Below are 18,253 nucleotides of genomic sequence, written 5' to 3'. Positions count from 1 at the left end.
ACTGTTGTAAATCACTGAAAAACAAATGATCAAATACTTTTAAAAAAGTTAAATATATTGTTAAGCGATTATTAACATGGCAGGTAAACAAGTTCAGTATCCTAAAGGAATAAATGGAAATGAAAGGACAGTTAGCTACTTTTACACAGTATTGATTAAGGAGAGTCCGAAGAGCCATCTTTGATACCCCTGTCTGAAAATGAACACTATGCGGAGGAAGGACAGTTTCGGGGTTGATTAGCTTATGGTATCTTGTAATATTGTCCTATCTTCCTCTCACCTTGGAAAGACCTCTCCATATTTTAGAAGTACGACCTTTGACCCAGTACCAAACTAATACTGTGTTTCATCGGAATGTACAATTTATAAGATAATATTTCTGAGCGGAGGCTTTTCTACAAATGTGCCTCTGTTCCTGTTGCATTTTAGGATCTGAAACATGTGGCAATGTCACACTGAATGATACTGAAGCAGTTAGTCTTGATGCTACAATAAATCATACAAATATGGTTTCATAGACAGACTGGAACTTAATTTTCATCTATAGGTGTTGGGAGGAATACCGTGGCAGGCTTATTTTCAAAGAGTGCTGGCTTCTTCCTCCACTAAAAATGCTCAAAGATTATCAATAGCAGGAGCATTTGGTGGTTGTTTAATGGGCATCCCTTCAGTCCTGATTGGCTCCGTTGCAGCTTCCACAGGTACAGTAATCCATAAACATCTACCAGCTCTGGTTGACTGATTAATTACCCAGCCACCATAGGCAATTTGTAACAAAAACAGGAAATGCTGGAAATACTCAGCAGGTCTGACAGCATCTGTGGAGAGAGAAATAGAGTTAACATTTCAGGTCCGTGACCTTTTGGGTCATGATCTGAAACGTTATCTCTGTTTCTCTCTCCACAGATGCTGCCTGACCTGCTGAGTATTTCCAGCATTTTCTGTTTTGTTTCAGATTTCCAGCATTCACAGTATTTTGCTTTTGTATGTTTCCCTATCTGTGTGTGTGTGTGCCTTTGTCTGTGTGTCCTGGTCTGTGCATGTGTTCTGCATTTACGTGTGTGCGTGCATGTCTGTGTCTGCACGTGTGGCTGTGTCTGCAAATGTCTGTCTGTGTGTGTCTTTTTCTATGTGGCTGCGCCTGCATGCACCTATGTTTTCGTGTGTGTTGTGTCTGTGCCTGCGTGTGTGTCTGCGTCTACATGTGTGTGCGCGCGAAATAAAGGGGAGGGGATTGGGTGAAATCTCTACTATTCATTGTGTTTGCTAACGTCATTGTAGCAGCTGATAAAGGATATTGCAGAAAACCATGTTTCAACTTGTTAGCCAATTTAGCAATCTTCAAGAATTCAACTTTACCTACTCAGCTCGCATACTGGAATTAAACAGAGTGTATGTACATTTTCTTCGGTGAGTTTCTCCAGTCTTTAATTCAAAGACCCAAGGGGCTAGAAAGTGGATGCGTTGTGCCTGTTTTTCATGTGCTAAATGTGCACTTAAGCCTCCAAAATGGCAGGCAGGAAGCGTGCGCTCATTACGAGCTGAGGTGCTTGGCTTTGTTTTTCAAACAAGGATGCTAATGCCTGTTTGAGGCCCTGTTTGCAATGTTGGGTTGCCTGGTCCACATGCAGCCTAACAGGCAGTCCTTAAAGGGACCACTGCAAACTGCAACCAAAAAGTTATGGGTTTAAAATATTCTTGCCTGAATGAGGAGCAGGAGGCTACCAGACACCACTCCCTTTACCGCATCCCCTCCCAACACTAATCATGACCTCGAAACCCCTAGATCACCGCTGCCATACTCCCCAATCCCAGCTGCTACCCTTCCGATCCTGGCTGCCAGCTTCACAGCCCCTGCTACCCACCCTCTCAGTCAACCCCCTCTCTTGATCTTCCCGCCACCCACCAAGGCACCCAGTGCTCTTCTAGGACTTACCTGAGGGTCACTGTTGGCGTTGCAGCAGCTCAATCTTCCAGGCATTTTTTCCAGCCAGTTGCCTGGGGATGCCAATTAGGTGTCAACAGCTCGCCTCCTCGATGACAATGAGGCCCGAGACTAATATTAGGTTTGCCTCAGACCTATCCATTCAGTTGCAGTTCTGGGTGCAAACTCATTTTCTGGCCAAAAAGAATTTTCCTTCTGCCTCAATTATCAAATGCAGGGTGTGGCATGGTACTATGTCATTCTAAATAAGAGGATTCCAGGCTTAAACTTTGGCCTGTGCTGGGTTAATTAAGCTAAACATTGGGCAATGGTGGGATTCCACAAAACTCTTATCCATGTCTTTGTTACCTCTAGACTTGACTACTCCCACTGTGAACCCGCCATAAACTTGCGATCATCCAAACCCCGTATTCTATATCATACCAAGTCCCATTTATCTATCACCCTTGTGCTCATTCACCTACATTGGTTCCCAGTCCAGCAATGCCTCCAGTTTAAAATTCTCATTCTTGTTGTCAAATCCCTCCATGGCCTTACTCTTCCTATCTCTGTAACCTGCTCCAGCCCTACAATCCTCCAAGATCTCTGCATCCCTCCAATTCTGGTCCGTTGTGCATCCCTAATTTTCATTGCTCCACCATTGTTGTCTGTACCGAGGCCCTAAGCTCTGGAATTCCCTCCCGAAACATTTCCATCTCCAGACCTCTCTTTGCTCCTTTAAGATGCTCCTTAAAACCTTTGACCAAGTTTTTGATTATTCTACTATCTCCTTATATGGCTTGTTACACTTTTCTAACGAACTATACTTACTGGGCTGAAACAATGGCGGCCTGCACCCGTGGACCACACGTCGCAGAGCTGCCACAATATTAAACGTGGTGGCTCATTTAAATAGCTGGGGCGAAACGCCCCCCCCCCCACCACCACCCTGATGACATGGAGGGGGCAGGCGGTCCGTCCCCGGTAATGGCCTCAGTTACCTTTGCACAGGCGCCATTTTTAAAGGGCTTCGAGCCCTCATTTCAATATAAATATTTAAAGAAGTAAATATTTTAAAAATTAAGTAAATGTATCCTGATCCTCTCCCACCACCCCCCCCCCCCCACCCCCAATAACCACAGAATTAATTACCTGCCTTCTCCTCCCCCTGAAACACTTACCTTGTGCTCCCGACCTACTCCCTCCAAAGTTCATCAACTTTAAACTTTGCCCCTTCACACCATCCCCGACACCAATGACTTTGGTGCAGCTCCCCCACTCCTGCACTGAAAAACTTACCTGGACCCCCCTCCCCACCAGTGTTCCGCCTTGGATCCCCAGATGGCCACCGGCATCAATATCACTCCAGGGCGGACAGCGGGAGCGTGACGGTTATTAATTCAGTTATTTAAATTAATTAACATATTGAAATTGGGCTCCTGTCACCCAGCGGCAGGGGGGCGGCCCCAAGGCCTCGCTGCCGCCGGCAATATTGGGACGGGCCTTCCCAGCATCGAGGCCTGTGGCAGGCCTCTGCTGGAGCCATTTTCCACGCCCTCCCACCTCCCACCACCATGACCCCCAATGTCAGGGGGGGTGGGTCTGTAAAATTCAGCCTAATGAAAGAGGTAGTGCAGTAATAAAACAGCATTGGTCAGTAAATTGTGCTTTACATTTTAAAAACAGATTGCCTCAATATAATAGCACAAAATAATAGTCTTATATTAAAATGAAAATCTGACCACCTTTCCAGATTTTAAAGAAAGAGTGTTAAATCTGTGTAATGGTAACTTGTGGTGATGCAGCAGTATAATAGCACAATAGCCGGGATCCTTCCTGTTGGTGAAAACATTAGCGGAGATTTTTCAACTTTGTGCTGCCTGTGGGGCAGAAGAATTTGTAGCCAGCAAGTCCCCACATCAAGTTCAGAACATCAGAAATTGTCTCCAACATAGTCAAATATCTATTTGCTGGTATAAATTAGTTGTCAATTTTCTGATTTCGTTTGTTAAAATCTGACACAAGTCTTATTTTATTTTCAGACTGGAATCAGACTTCTTACGGTTCCCTGTCACCCTATGAGAAGAATGAAACTGCCATGATCCTGCCAATAGTTCTTCGATATTTGTGTCCTCCTCATATTTCTATATTTGGAATTGGTGCCATTGCAGCTGCTGTCATGTCCTCAACTGACTCCTCTCTCCTTTCATCAAGTTCCATGTTCACCCATAATATCTACCGAAGAATTCTCAGACCAAAGGTAACTTTAAGAGATGTGTTTGTATACACAAGTGTCCCAGTCATAAATGATATCAAAGCTGAATAATAAAAGGATATCATAAGTTATAAAATATCATAAAGAATCAGTCTATTAAACCCTCTTGAGCACAGACACCACTTTGAAGGTTGTATGAATCCTTTATACGAGATATACGGGTTAGATTTTCATCTGTACCTCCTGGGCATGAATTATTGCCTGGGAGGAAAACTGGGTTCAGAAGATCACACAGAGCTCACCTGATTCTTTTTCTATTAAGTTAAATGTAGGGAAAATGGCACAAGCTCTGCTTTAAGTGGTTATCAACTCCACCTAACCTTCCATTCTGATCATTCACGTGCAGGTGATACAAGCAAAAATCTAACCCCATTTGTGTTGTGTTGTTATTCTGCACGTACCAAGAAACCAGGATTTGTATAACTGTGTAACAGGGAAATGTGTGGCTATACTGCCTGCTAATACCAATTTGCCTTTTACACTATTGCTGCACTTTGTGCCAATGGTTTAAGGGTATTTTCTATAAACTCCCATATCCTTCCCCTGTGTTGTTTCACATTTATTTTATACTCAGGTCATGCAGACTGCTACAACCTCACTGCTGCATAGTGGTCTGCATCCACACAGATTCCTGGCCATGCTGAGGGAGTGCCCAGGAATGATAGGAACTCACGCAAACAATGAAGTTGTCCCTCGGGACAGCACCACATCCCGCTGTCCAGCTCAGTCAGATAGCTTACAAGCCCAGACAACCACAGCACCAATACCTTTGGGTCCTGTAGCTGCAGAGCCATTTCTTAACCAAGCACAAGGTACTACGTGGCCATTTCCTTTCCTAGAGGCTGGCACTAACAAACATTCAGCTCCCTTTCCCTTTCCACTTAGGTGGTGCAGTGGTTAGCACTACAGCCTCAGAGCTCCGGCGACCTGGGTTCAATTCTGGGTACTGCCTGTGCGGAGTTTGCAAGTTCTCCCTGTGACCGTGTGGGTTTCCGCTGGGTGCTCTGGTTTCCTCCCACAGCCAAAGACTTGCAGGTTGATAGGTAAATTGGTCATTGTAAATTGCCTCTAGTGTAGGTAGGTGGTGGGGATGTGATAGGGAATATGGGATTAATGTAGGATTAGTTTAAATGAGTGATTGTTGGTCGGCACAGACTTGGTGGGCTGAAGGGCCTGTTTCAGTGCTGTATCTCTAAAATAAAAAAATTTTAAAAAACACTTAGAAAGAGTACATGGGTAGACGCCATGCACATTACACTTGTGACACATTTGTGGAGTGTAATCTTGTGTTGCTGAAGAGAGTAGCATTGAAGTTCGGGGCATTCTAGGACACATGCTCACCATCAAAAATGTCCTACACTTGGGGGATTCCAACCAGATAGTAAAAGTGCAGCATCTTTCACATTGCTGCTAGTTTTCCTTGGGAAAGGAAAATAGGAACAGGAGTAGGCCATTCAGTCCCTTGAACCTCTGCTGCCATTCAATGAAATTATGGCTAAAATGTTTCCTAACTCTCTCCACCTGCTTTGGCTTAATAGTTTGATGTTGATGTTAAGCCCAGTAAATTCAAGTCAGTTGTTACTAGCATGGTGTAACAGTGTACTGCCGGTTTGGAAATGTCCAGGAGCATATAAATGCAAGGCAGCAGGTTAGAGTAGTCCCTGCCCTGGAAGTGGTCTCTAGGACTGGATGCAGGACAACGAAAAGTTCTCCTATGACTCTCTTGGGAAATAACAGCATCCATATAGTTTTCTTGGCATATTTCCAATGAAATGCAGGAGTGGTGATATGAGGTTGTCTCAGATGCAAACACATCTGTCTTCTATGCTTCCTCTGATCCTCTTCCTGTGTCAGTCTTCCATAGAGTCATAGAGTTTTACAGCTCAGAAACAGGCCCTTCGGCCCAACGCGCCTGCGCCGACCATCAAGCACCCGTCCTAACTAATCCCATTTCCCCGCACTTGGTCTGTAGCCTTGTATGTTATGGCATTTCAAGTGTTCATCTAAATACTTCTTGAATGTCGTGAGTGTTCCTGCTTTTACCACCCCTTCAGGCAGTGTGTTCTGGATTCCAACCACCCTCTGGGTGAAAAAATTCCTCCACAACTCCCCTCAAAACCTCCTGCCCCTTACCTTAAATCTATGCCCCCTAGTTATTGACCTCTCTGCTACGAAAAAACGTTTCTTCCGATCTACCCTATCTATGCCCCTCATAATTTTGTATACCTCAATCAAGTCCCCCCTCAGCCTTCTCCACTCCAAGGAAAACAAACCCAGCCTATCCAGTCTGTCTTCATAACTAAAATACTCCAGCCCAGGCACCATCCTGGTGAATCTCCTCTGCACCCTCTCCATTGGAATCACATCCTTCCTATAGTGTGGCGACCAGAACTGTACACAGTATTCCAACTGTGGCCTAACCAGCATTTTATACAGCTCCATCATAACCTCCCTGCTCTTATATCCTATGCCTCGGCTAATAAAGGCAAGTATCCCGTATGCCTTCCTAACCATCTTATCTACCTGTGTTGCTGCCTTCAGTGTTCTATGGACAAGCACCCCAAGGTCCGTCTGACCCTCTGTACTCATTAAGGTCCTACCATCCATTGTATATTCCATTGCCTTGTTAGACCTCCCAAAATGCATCACCTCACACTTCTCAGGATTAAATTCCATTTGCCACTGCTCTGCCCATCTTACCAGCCCATCTATATCGTCCTGTATTCTAAGGCTTTCCTCCCCACTATTTACAACACCACCAATTTTCATGTCGTCTGCTCTCAATTTTAATCATATCTCATCACATCTTGGAGTTACTATATTTTTCATTGGCTTATCCTATTTTATTGGTGCCACACCACAAAAGAGAACTTTGTTGAATAGGTATGCATTGATGACAATTTCCAAATGATCTTTCTGCAAAAAGGCTCTGGCTGGTCCCTTTTGCCCAGACTCCCAATCTGCTTTGCTAATCTCTATGTTCAAGATTCAGGATTTATCATGTAGGTGATATTAAAGTATCCTCAGATGGTTAGAAAGTTCCATGCCCAATGTATTGGCCTGTGGAATGATCGAGTTATTTACACAGAACTCTGCTTCTTACTGTTTTTTTTTTTCTATTTTCAGGCATCAGAAAAAGAAATCATGTATGCAATGAAGACTACAGTCTTGGTAGTGACAGTACTTGCCACTAGTCTTGCTCTCTTTACCAACACTATCTATGGCCTTTATGCACTAAGTGCTGACATTGTGTATGTTGTTCTTTTTCCACAACTTGTTTGTGTTCTGTATGTTCCATGTGTGAGCAGATTTGGATTTGTCACAGGAGTTCTGACAGGAGCAATGCTCAGGATTGCTGGAGGTGAACCTCTTTTTCATTTTCCAGCTGTTATCCACTATCCTGGAGGTTATTTCCAGGGAAGTGACTATGTCCAGATTTTTCCATATAAAACCTTTGCAATGCTCTCCTCTTTGATAGTGACTGTAGCCATGTCATATATCAGCAAACTCAGATGGCCAGAGAGGTATGTAACTGCCTTTAACTTGACAGAAAGGTCAAATGAGACAAGAATCACTGATTAAATTGGAATGGCAACAGGAGAAACAATATATAACAAACTCACAATTGGGCAGGAGGGAGTTGAGGTTCAGTCTTCTTAGTTCTCCTTCAGTTATAAGGCTTTATCTGAATTAACATAGTAATAAGTAACAAAAGATGCGGCTTGACAGGTTTGTGTAATGTATTTAGCGATGCTTTCAATCTCTTCGTGTAATGAAAAGATATTCAGGCTTCGCATACAGTGTTCCTGTCCCTCAGATTTTCTCTCTAACCTTTATTGTTTGGAGCCATTCGGTTTGAACATTTGCATATTATTTTGCTGCCATTTCTGTTGCCTGCTTTGTTCATGAAGCTAAGAATGTAGTACAGGCTGAGATCGTGTATACCACCATGTGGAAGAGGACCACCTGAGTAAAATGACTGCACAAGGATGCAAATTTCTTAATCAGCAGCCCTAGAAGGTCTCCTCGCAGATGCATGATTGCAAACGTCAAGTCAATCTTCAGGTTGATCTTTATTTTGTTCCTGATGGTGATGGTGCAAGGTTTCAATGTGTCATCACCAAGGAGAGGAATTGAGAAGAGTGTTGCCAGTGGAATTCTGTATAATTGACTTCACATTTTATTGTATTGAATTCTGCCATTAGAGGTTCCATATGAGCTGTGCAAACTCCTTCCAGTCACAGAAAGTAGGATCTGCAGCAATAAAATTCATAAAATTGTTTTGTTTCCCTGTTCTAATAGAACTCTCATTGTTTACTGGTGACATAGGTGCAAAAGCAGAGTTTACTATTAAGTTCAAAATTTTGTGTTTAATTCACATGCTAGAATACCACGTCTACTGTAGCACAGACCCACGAAATGAACCCATGCTTCTTCACTTATCATTCTCCATATACAGGTAGATTGCTTACACATAAAACATTGGATACCGGTCCTTTTAGGTTTTTTCATACAGAATGTCAGTCCTCTCTTTCCTGCTCCAAATATGAGCATCATATGTTGGCAATTTATTTTCCTCCTATTATTGTCACCAGTTAGATTGAATCTAACCCATCATGAATCTTGCCATTACACAGCCAACATTGTGCCTGTCTGAGGAACTGACTCCTGCATAACTTATTGGACTTGTTCTGAGGTAGACATGGACTCCTGCCTGCAAACTACAGCCCACAGAATAGTTTTAGTTTAAAGATACAGCACTGAAGCAGGCCCTTCGGCCCACCGAGTCTGTGCCAACCATCAACCACCCATTTATACTAATCCTACACTAATCCCATATTCCTACCACATCCACACCTGTCCCTATATTTCCCTACCACCTACCTATACTAGGGGCAATTTATAATGGCCAATTTACCTATCAACCTGCAAGTCTTTGGCATGTGGGAGGAAACCAGAGCACCCGGAGGAAACCCACGCAGACACAGGGAGAACCTGCAAACTCCACACAGGCAGTACCCAGAATTGAACCCGGGTCGCTGGAGCTGTGAGGCTGCGGTGCTAACCACTGGAAGTGGAGATCTAAAATAAAGGCTAAAATACCTGTTTGAATTGCAAGCTGGTCCAGTTTTTCTGACCTTCACTGTTAGTGAACATCCATTTCCCAGCCACAAAGGTTACAATTTCAGGACATTGCTCCGGGTAGGGAGTGTGCTGCAACTGGACCTGCACTTACAATTGACATAAGCCTATCGCATCAGTGTGAATGAGATGGGGCAGGGGCAGGGGAAGTAGGGGCAGGGGGCATCCGAGGCTTGCCCACTCTACTTTTCTGTTCCAACACCATGGGATGGCCCAAGAAGCTGAAACTGACTTTATGTTGGGAAGTGAAAGGTCTAAAGCGGCCTAACAGTAAGCAGAAGAGGACCGCAAAAGGTAAGTTTCTAAATTTGTACATGTATTACGTGAGATATTTGGGCAATCTGTCTGCTGTTCTGCATCTTAATGGCTCAGAACAAGAACTACAGGCTCACCTCCACAGCTGCAGTGCACTTCGATTGCACCATTCCTACCAGTAAGAGGAGTGCCAGGAAAATCAGCCCTAATACTTCCTAATAGTTACAAAAAAAGTCTTCAATTTAAAAAAAAATGAAAATATTGAAAGTACTGTCTTCTCATTCATCGTCCCTCCACCTTTTATGTTCCATAATTCCGTGTGGCTATTGTTCATATTTTGAAGCGACAAGCAGAACATAAAGAGTAATGTTTTTCAGAATTACAGTTTTTATACATAGAACACAGAAACATAGAAAATAGGAGCAGGAGTAGGCCATTCGGCCCTTTGAGCCTGCACCGCCATGCATTATGATCATGGCTGATCATGCAACTCAGTAACCTGTTCCTGCTTTCGCCCCATATCCTTTGATCCCTTTAAACCCAACCCTTTCTTGAAAACATACAAAGTTTTGGCCTCAACTGCTTTCTGTGGTAGCGAATTCCACAGGTTCACCACTCTCTGGGTGAAGAAATTTCTCCTCATCTCAGTCCCGAATGGTTTACCCTGTATCCTTAGACTATCACCCCTGGTTCTGGACTCCCCCACCATCGGGAACATCCTTCCTGCATCTACCCTGATAAGTCCTGTTAGAATTTTATAGGTTTCTATGAGATTCCCCCCTCACTCTTCTGAACTCCAGCGAATATAATCCTAACTGATTCAATCACTCCTCATACATCAGTCCCACCATCCCAGGAATCAGTCTGGTAAACCTTCACTGCACTCCCTCTATAGCAAGAACATCCTTCTTCAGATAAGGAGACCAAAACTGCACACAATGTTCCAGGTGTGGCTTCACCAAGGCCCTGTATAATTGCAGCAAGTCATCCCTGCTCCTGTACTCGAATCCTCTCGCTATGAAGGCCAACATACCATTTGCCTTTTTTACTGCCTGTTAGACCTGCATGCTTACCTTCAGCGACTGGTGTACGAGAACACCCAGGTCTTGCTGCATATTAACCTCTCTCAGTTTATAGCTTTTCAGATAATAATCTGCCTTCCTGTTTTTGCTACCAAAGTGGATAATCTCACATTTATCCACATTATACTGCATCTGCCATATATTAGCTCACTAACTCAACTTGTCCAAATCACCCTGAAGCCTCTCTGCATCCTCCTCACAACTCACCCTCCCACCCAGTTTTGTGTCATCTGCAAATTTGGAGATATTACATTTATTTCCCTCATCTAAATCATTAATATATATTGTGAATAGCTGGGGTCCTAGCACCAATCCCTGCGGTACCCCACTAGTCACTGCCTGCCATTCGGAAAAAGACCCATTTATCCCTACTCTTTGTTTCCTGTCTGCCAACCAATTTTCTATCCATCGCAATACACCACCCCCAGGTGGTGGCGTAGTGGTATTTTCACTGGACTAGTAACCCAGAGACCCAGGGTATTGCTCTGGGGACATGGGTTCAAATCCCACCACAGCAGAAGGTGGAATTTGAATTCAATTAATAAATCTGGAATTTAAAAAAAAAAGCTAGTCTAATGATGGCCATGAAACCATTGTCGATTGTTGTAAAAACCCATCTGGTTCACTAATGTCCTTTAGGGAAGGAAATCTGCTGTCCTTACCTGGTGTAGCCTACATGTGACTCCAGACCCACAGCAATGTGGTTGACTCTTACATGCCCTCTGAAATGGCCTGGCAAGCCACTCAATTGTATCTAACCGCTAGCACTGTGGGTTTCCCTTTCGTAAATCCATGCTGACTCAGTCTGATTCTACCCCTGTTCTCCAAGTGCTCTGCTATAAAATCTTTGATAATGGACTGTAGAATTTTCCCCACTACCGATGTCAGGCTGACTGGTCTATAATTCCCTGCTTTCTCTCTACCTCCCTTTTTAAAGAGTGGGGTTACATTAGCTACCCTCCATTCTGTAGGAACTGTTCCAGAGTCTATAGAATTTTGGAAGGTGACCACCAATGCATCCACTATTTCTAGGGCCACTTCCTTAAGTACTTTGGGATGCAGACCATCAGGCCCTGGGGATTTATCGGCCTTCAATCCATCAATTTCTCCAACACTATTTCTCTACTAATACTGATTTCCTCTCTCTCATTAAACCCTGTATTCCCCAACATTTATTTATTTATTTTTAATTATTTAGAGATACAGCACTGAAACAGGCCCTTCGACCCACCCAGTCTGTGCCGACCATCAACCACCCATTTATACTAATCCCACATTAATCCCATATTCCTACCACATCTCCACCTTCCCTCAATTCCCCTACCACCTACCTATACTAGGGGCAATTTATAATGGCCAATTTACCTATCAACCTGCAAGTCTTTGGCTGTGGGAGGAAACCGGAGCACCTGGCGAAAACCCACGCGGTCACAGGGAGAACTTGTAAACCCCACACAGGCGGTACCCAGAATCGAACCCGGGTCGCTGGAGCTGTGAGGCTGTGGTGCTAGCCACTGCGCCACTGTATTTCTGGCATGATATTTGTGTTCTCCTTTGTGAAGACAGAACCAAAATATGCATTTAGTTGGTCAGCCATTTCTTTGGTCCCCATAATAAATTCCCCTGTTTCTGACTGTAAGGGACCTACATTTGTCTTCACTAATCTTCTTCTCTTCACATACTTATAGAAACTTTTACAGTCAGTTTTTATGTTCCCCGCAAGCTTGCTCTCATACTCTATTTTCCCCTTCTTAATCAATCCCTTGGTCCTCCTTTGCTGAATTCTAAACTGCTCCCAATCCTCAGGTCTGTTGTTTTTTCTGGCAAATTTATATGCCTCTTCCTTGGATCTAATGTTATCTCTAATTTCCCTTGTAAGCCATCATTTGGTTACCTTTCCTGTTTTACTTTTGCGCCAAACAGGAATAAGCAATTGTTGCAGTTCATCCACGCGCTTTTTGAATGTTTTCCATTGCCTTTCCACCGTCATCCCTTTAAGTAATGTTTCCCAATCCATCATAGCCAACTCACGCCTCATACCTTCGTAGTTTCCTTTACTAAGATTCAGGACCCTCATCTCAGGATCAACTACGTCACTCTCCATCTTGATGAAGAATTCCATCATATTATGGTCGCTCATCCCCAAGGGGTCTCGCACCACTAGATTGTCAATTATTCCTCTCTCATTACACAATACCCAGTCTAGGATGGCCTGTTCTCGAGTTGGTTCCTCAATGTATTGGTCCAGAAAACCATCCAAGTATACACTCCAAGAATTCCTCCTCTATGGTATTGAGACTAATTTGATTTGCCCAATCTATATGCAGATTAAATTCACCCATAATTACAGATGTTCCTTTATCACATGCGTCTCTAATTTCCTGTTTAATGCCATTCCCAACATCACCTTTACAGTTTCGGGGTCTATATACAACCTCCAATAATGTTTTTTGTCCCTTAGTGTTTCTCAGCTCTACCCATAAAGATTCTACATCGTCAGAGCGAATATCTTTCCTCGCTATTGCGTTAATTTCCTCTTTAACCAGCAATGCAACTCCACTGTCTTTTGCTTTTGTCTGGCCTTCCTAAATACTGAATAACCCTGGATATTCATTTCCCATCCTTGGTCATCCTGCAGCCATGTCTCCGTCATCCCGACTATATCATACCCGTTTACATCTATTTGCATGATTAATTCATCCACTTTATTGCGAATGCTCCGCGCATTCAGGCACAAAGCCTTAAGGCTTGTCTTTTTAACATTACTTGTCCCTTCCCACTATTTTTCACTGTGGCCCTGTTTGATTCTGGCCATTGATTTCTCCGCCTATCACTTTTCTTATTCCCCTTGCTGTCTTTTGTTCTTGTCTTTGATCCCCCCTCCTCTGACCCCTTGCAAAGGTCCCCATCCCCCGGCCATTTTAGTTTAAACCCTTCTCAACTACTTTAGCAAATACTCCCCCAGGACATCAGTCCCGGTCCTACCCAGGTGTAACCCGTCCAGTTTGTACTGATCCCACCTCCCCCAGAACCAGTCCTAATGTCCCAGGAATCTAAAACCCTCCCCCTCACACCATCTCTTCAGCCACTTATTCATCTGATATATCCTACTATTTCTACTCTGACTAGCATGCGTCACTGGTAGTAATCCTGAGATCACTATCTTTGAGGTCCTACTTTTCACCTTACTTCCTAGCTCCCCATATTCTGCTTTTAGGACCTCATCCTTTTTTTTACCTATGTCATTTGTACCAATGTGTACCACGACCACTGGCTGTTCACCCTCCCCCTTCAGAATGTCCCGTAACCGCTCTGAGACATCCTTGACCCTAGCACCAGGGAGGCAACATACCATCCTGGAGTCTCTTTTGCGACCACAAAAACGCCTATCTATTCCCCTTACAATTGAATCCTCTATAACTATTGCAATCACACACTTTTTACTCCTCCCCTGTGCAGCAGAGCCAACCGTGGTGCAACAAATTGGGCTGTAGCTGCTTTCCCCTGAGAGGCCATTCCCTCCAACAGTAACCAAAGCAGTATATCATGTTTTGCAGGGGAATAGCCACAGATTATTTTTGCTCTGCCTGGTGGTTACCCATTCCCTTCCTGCCTGTGGGGTCTGAGCCTGCGGTGTGACGACTTCTCTATACATGCTATCCACAATACTCTCCACCTCGTGGATGCTCCACAGTGCTCCCAGCTGCCGCTCCAGCTCCAAAACCCGGGATTCCATAATACTTATAAATTAAACCATTATGGTGAACCTTACTCAACTGGAGCATTTAAAAGGAAATTAGTTAGACTCCTGATTCAGCCACAAGTGGTGATACAGCTTGGAGTTACAACACTGAAAACAATTAACACACATGCAACCTGACAGAGGATTTAAACGACTGGACATACTGAGAGGGCTAGATGGTAATTTCTCATTCTAACAATGTTGTCTCGTGCATAAATTATCAATCTAAGCAGTGAAAAAGAGAATAAAAATAGGGGTTAGAATGACTCAATCATTTAGACCAGGGGTTCTCAATTGGGATCTGTGACCCCGAGGGGTTCATAAGAAGGATTCAAGAGCTCTGCCAAAAATAATGCTTTTATTTTTAAACAAACCTAGGCCTGATAGCCTAGCTTCAATTTCAGCTGAACAATGGCATGCTGAAACAGAGAAAGAGAAAGTTCGGAAAAAAGGCATATTTAAAATAAAAAGGAACGAGTCTCATCATTGGGAGCCAGGGGGCAACGGAGACAGGAGAGCCAAAGGCGCCAGGCTCTGAGGCAGTGCAGCCCCCTTCCCCTGTACTGTACATATGGAAATATGGCTGGTTTCTCAGGCCATGTGCTAACAAAACTATGGGCAAAAAATAGTCAGCTTTCAGCCACTCAATGACAAAGAAGCAGAGGGCTGTCTGGCCGTGGGTTACTTACTGAGGTGGCTATTCTTGGAGTTGGAGAAAGATAGGCCTTAGAGCCAGTTCACGGAAAGTGGAGAGTTGCTGTGAAAGTGCAGATGGAGTCCCTGTGCATGATTGTGTTATACAGTTAGCAAACTGTTCAATTAACTTTTCCATTTCATCATGAGCATAAAATAATAAGACTATCATTTTAACACGAATAATATATTTGAATCAGCTTAACTATATGGTAGTGACCATCAAGTGCTAAAATTAATTGACCTTGTTTTTCCCCACATATTTGAAATAATTCTGCAGGTTTAAACAATGTAATGTATGCACTCTCTAGAAAAACAGAAATCTGAAATGTTACCTCTTCACAATTTATTACTTTTCAAATTAACTTTTAGAAGATTACAGTGAGATTTCAAAATCATTACTGACTGCTGTAAGTTATTCTATTACTAATGTCTACATTTCTCCTTCCCTTGAAGACACCACCTCATACAAAATCTGAACAGCTTTCTAGAAAGTCATCATCCATTATCATAAATATGATGGCTGATATAAAGAAATTATCTAAAGCACGGGTTCTCAACCATTTTGTTTTTGAGGCCCCCTGCAACACAAGTATTTTTCTGTATAAAAATTAGTCATACAATTGTACACTCACAAGTTTCACATTAAGTAAAACCAAGCTACATGTTTAATTGTATGACAGAGTAACAGAATAATTTACAGCAATCTGTAATGATTTTGAAATCTCACTGTAATCTTATAAAAGTTAACTTGAAAAGTAATAGATTGTGAAGAGGCAACATTTCAGATTTCTAGTTTTCTAAAAAGTGCTTATTGTTTCAACTTGAGTTTGTTGCAGAATTATTTCAAATATGTGTGGGCAGAAACAAGGGCAATTAAGTTTAGCATGTGATGGTCACTACCATATAGTTAAGCTGATTCAAATACATCATTCATGTTAAAATGATAGTCCTATTATTTAATGCTTTTGATGACATGGAAAAGTTGATTGTGTTATACAGTTAGCAACTGTTCAAATTATCCTCAATCAGATTACCAGCATAATGTTTACAGTGTAGTCAGGAAAAATGTTCTTGTGCTTAGCAAGTTTACAGAAATTGTGCAGCAAAACTGATTTCAGGGATGAATGTAGACTTGGGGAGATCAGGAGAGATGTTTGGATAAGTGTCAAAATATGTTGTGGAGTCAAATTGAAGACAGTCATTGTCAGAGAGGCTAATCCTTTCCAGTGCAGCAGCAAGATATGTCTCAAAGCATTTTACTAGGTGATGAATAGTGAATGAGCATTGGAGAAAGGGAAGAGATAAGGAGAGTGCAAAAGTGCAGTTTAAAAGAAGGGCCTTAAATTGGTTATGAAGTAACGGAGGAAGGTGGCAAGGTGGAGAAGTAATGAAAATCCAGAGGGTGGGGCAAGGTGGATGGAGAAGCAGTGAGCAGTTTTAGCAGAAGGTCTGCAGGGCCCGATAGTGCTTTATGTGGTCCAGCCAGATCTGGTGGTGGATGACTAGACCAATTGTCTACCATATCCTTTCAAGTCTGCATCCTTTGGACTTGAGGGAGTGGAGATGAGGGCCATACCAGGGGCAACAGCAAGGGTGAGAGAGTAATGGTTTTACTGGGGACCAGGGCGTCAAAGGTGGAGGACAGGGTACAGTTGAACACTTTACAAACAACTGAATTGTGGCAATGAAGGCAAACACGACAGCTAATTTGACACATCAAGATCCCACAAACAACAATGAGATTGGTGGCCTGATAATCTGGTTTTAGTAGTATTGGTTGATGGATAAATGTTAGCCAGGACACCACAACATCCCTGCTCTTCATTGAAAAGTGTTATGTGATATTTTATGTCCAGAACAAGCAGAGGGCCTTCAGTTTAGTGTCTCATCTGCACTTCAGTACTGTACTGGTGTAAGTCTAGATTTATGCGGTTAAGGCTCCGAAGTGGGTTGTGCACCAATGATCTTCAAACTGAAGAAGTGAAAGTGCTGCCACGAAAGATAATTATCTAACTTTCTTCTTCAAACTATATGTATCCTCCACATGCTCAGTGCAGCCTAGGTCTGAAGAAACTTATCAAGCGCCGCACAAAATATAAAATTCCACATTCTGCCTTGGCTCCATGAACGTTAATCCTTTTTGCCTGCTTTATTTGTTCTATCTAGGTGGAATCTTACCGTTTCTGAAATTTTTCCACCAGCATGAACAAATGCGGGTCATGACCCTGACAGTGCAGGCTGGCCACATGGTGTCACGATCTTACCGAAGGCGGCCAATTAAGAGGCCGCCTCTGGCTTTGCCGTCCAATTAAGGACAGCGGGTGGGTTTAATCAGTGGTCCCAAAAGCTCTGGACAACCGTCAGCCCCACCCAGAGAGGTAGGCACTGCTGATGCATGTAGGGGACTGTGGGAGGGCTTCAAAATGGAGACACTCCAGCATTCTAAAAATTTAAAAATCATTCAGGGGCACAACTATCTCCTCTACAAGATGGCTTGTGGCCATAGTTGTGTCCCTCTCATCCCAGCAGCTCCATACTGGGGTGATTAAGAGGAGGTGCCAATGGTCCCCTGGCCTGCTGCCAGGAAGCCACCTCCATTTACCTGCCAGACTCCAGCCTCATCGGGGGGCCAGTCCACCATTGGGAAGATCCAGGTGGAACCATAAATGTACCCCAGTAGATCCCTTAATGGGCCTAATTGACCTCAACACCTGCAAGATTGCTTAGAGGTGGGAACACATCGGGTAACTGACCTAACGTGCTACTTTCCAAGTTTTATCCCTGTCACTCCTCCTAACCTGCCTCCAGGGGGGCTGGAGAGATTCTGCTCTCAATGGGCAATTTAGACTGACGAGTGTTACCACACAAGCTAAAAAGACACGTAGCTTCTATTTGTAATAAAAGCAGAAAATGCTGAAAATATTCACCATGTCAGGCAGCATCTGTGGAGAGAGGAACACAGTTAATAGCTGGATCTTACCAGCCCTCTGGGGATGGGCTTGGGAGGTGGGGGGTGGAGGTTGGGGTGGGGGGAGGGGATGTAAAATGGTAAGGGAAGGCGGGGGATGGAGTGCTCATCATCCTCCAGCCACCATGCCATTTTACTAACAGCAGGGAAGGTGGAGGACGGCCCTCCT

At 43.5% G+C, this 18,253-nt stretch overlaps 1 protein-coding gene across 1 annotated transcript in view; it reads left to right on the top strand.

The window, feature by feature from the left end:
* Positions 1–17,428, top strand: part of LOC137371567 (high-affinity choline transporter 1-like) — a 40,770-nt gene extending 23,342 nt beyond the window's left edge. Inside the window, exons 6-11 of the mRNA XM_068034405.1 lie at positions 548–701; positions 3,967–4,184; positions 7,326–7,723; positions 9,714–9,774; positions 15,570–15,705; positions 17,283–17,428. Of these exons, the coding sequence (XP_067890506.1) occupies positions 548–701; positions 3,967–4,184; positions 7,326–7,723; positions 9,714–9,774; positions 15,570–15,705; positions 17,283–17,428 (1,113 nt within the window). The remainder of the gene's footprint in view (positions 1–547; positions 702–3,966; positions 4,185–7,325; positions 7,724–9,713; positions 9,775–15,569; positions 15,706–17,282) is intronic.
* The last annotated feature ends 825 nt before the right edge of the window (positions 17,429–18,253 follow it).

This window comes from Heterodontus francisci, chromosome 6 (assembly GCF_036365525.1).
Source record: "Heterodontus francisci isolate sHetFra1 chromosome 6, sHetFra1.hap1, whole genome shotgun sequence".
In the NCBI taxonomy this organism is placed as follows: domain Eukaryota; kingdom Metazoa; phylum Chordata; class Chondrichthyes; order Heterodontiformes; family Heterodontidae; genus Heterodontus; species Heterodontus francisci.
Note: the sequence above shows the minus strand (reverse complement) of the source record. Positions and strands in the feature narration are given on the sequence as shown.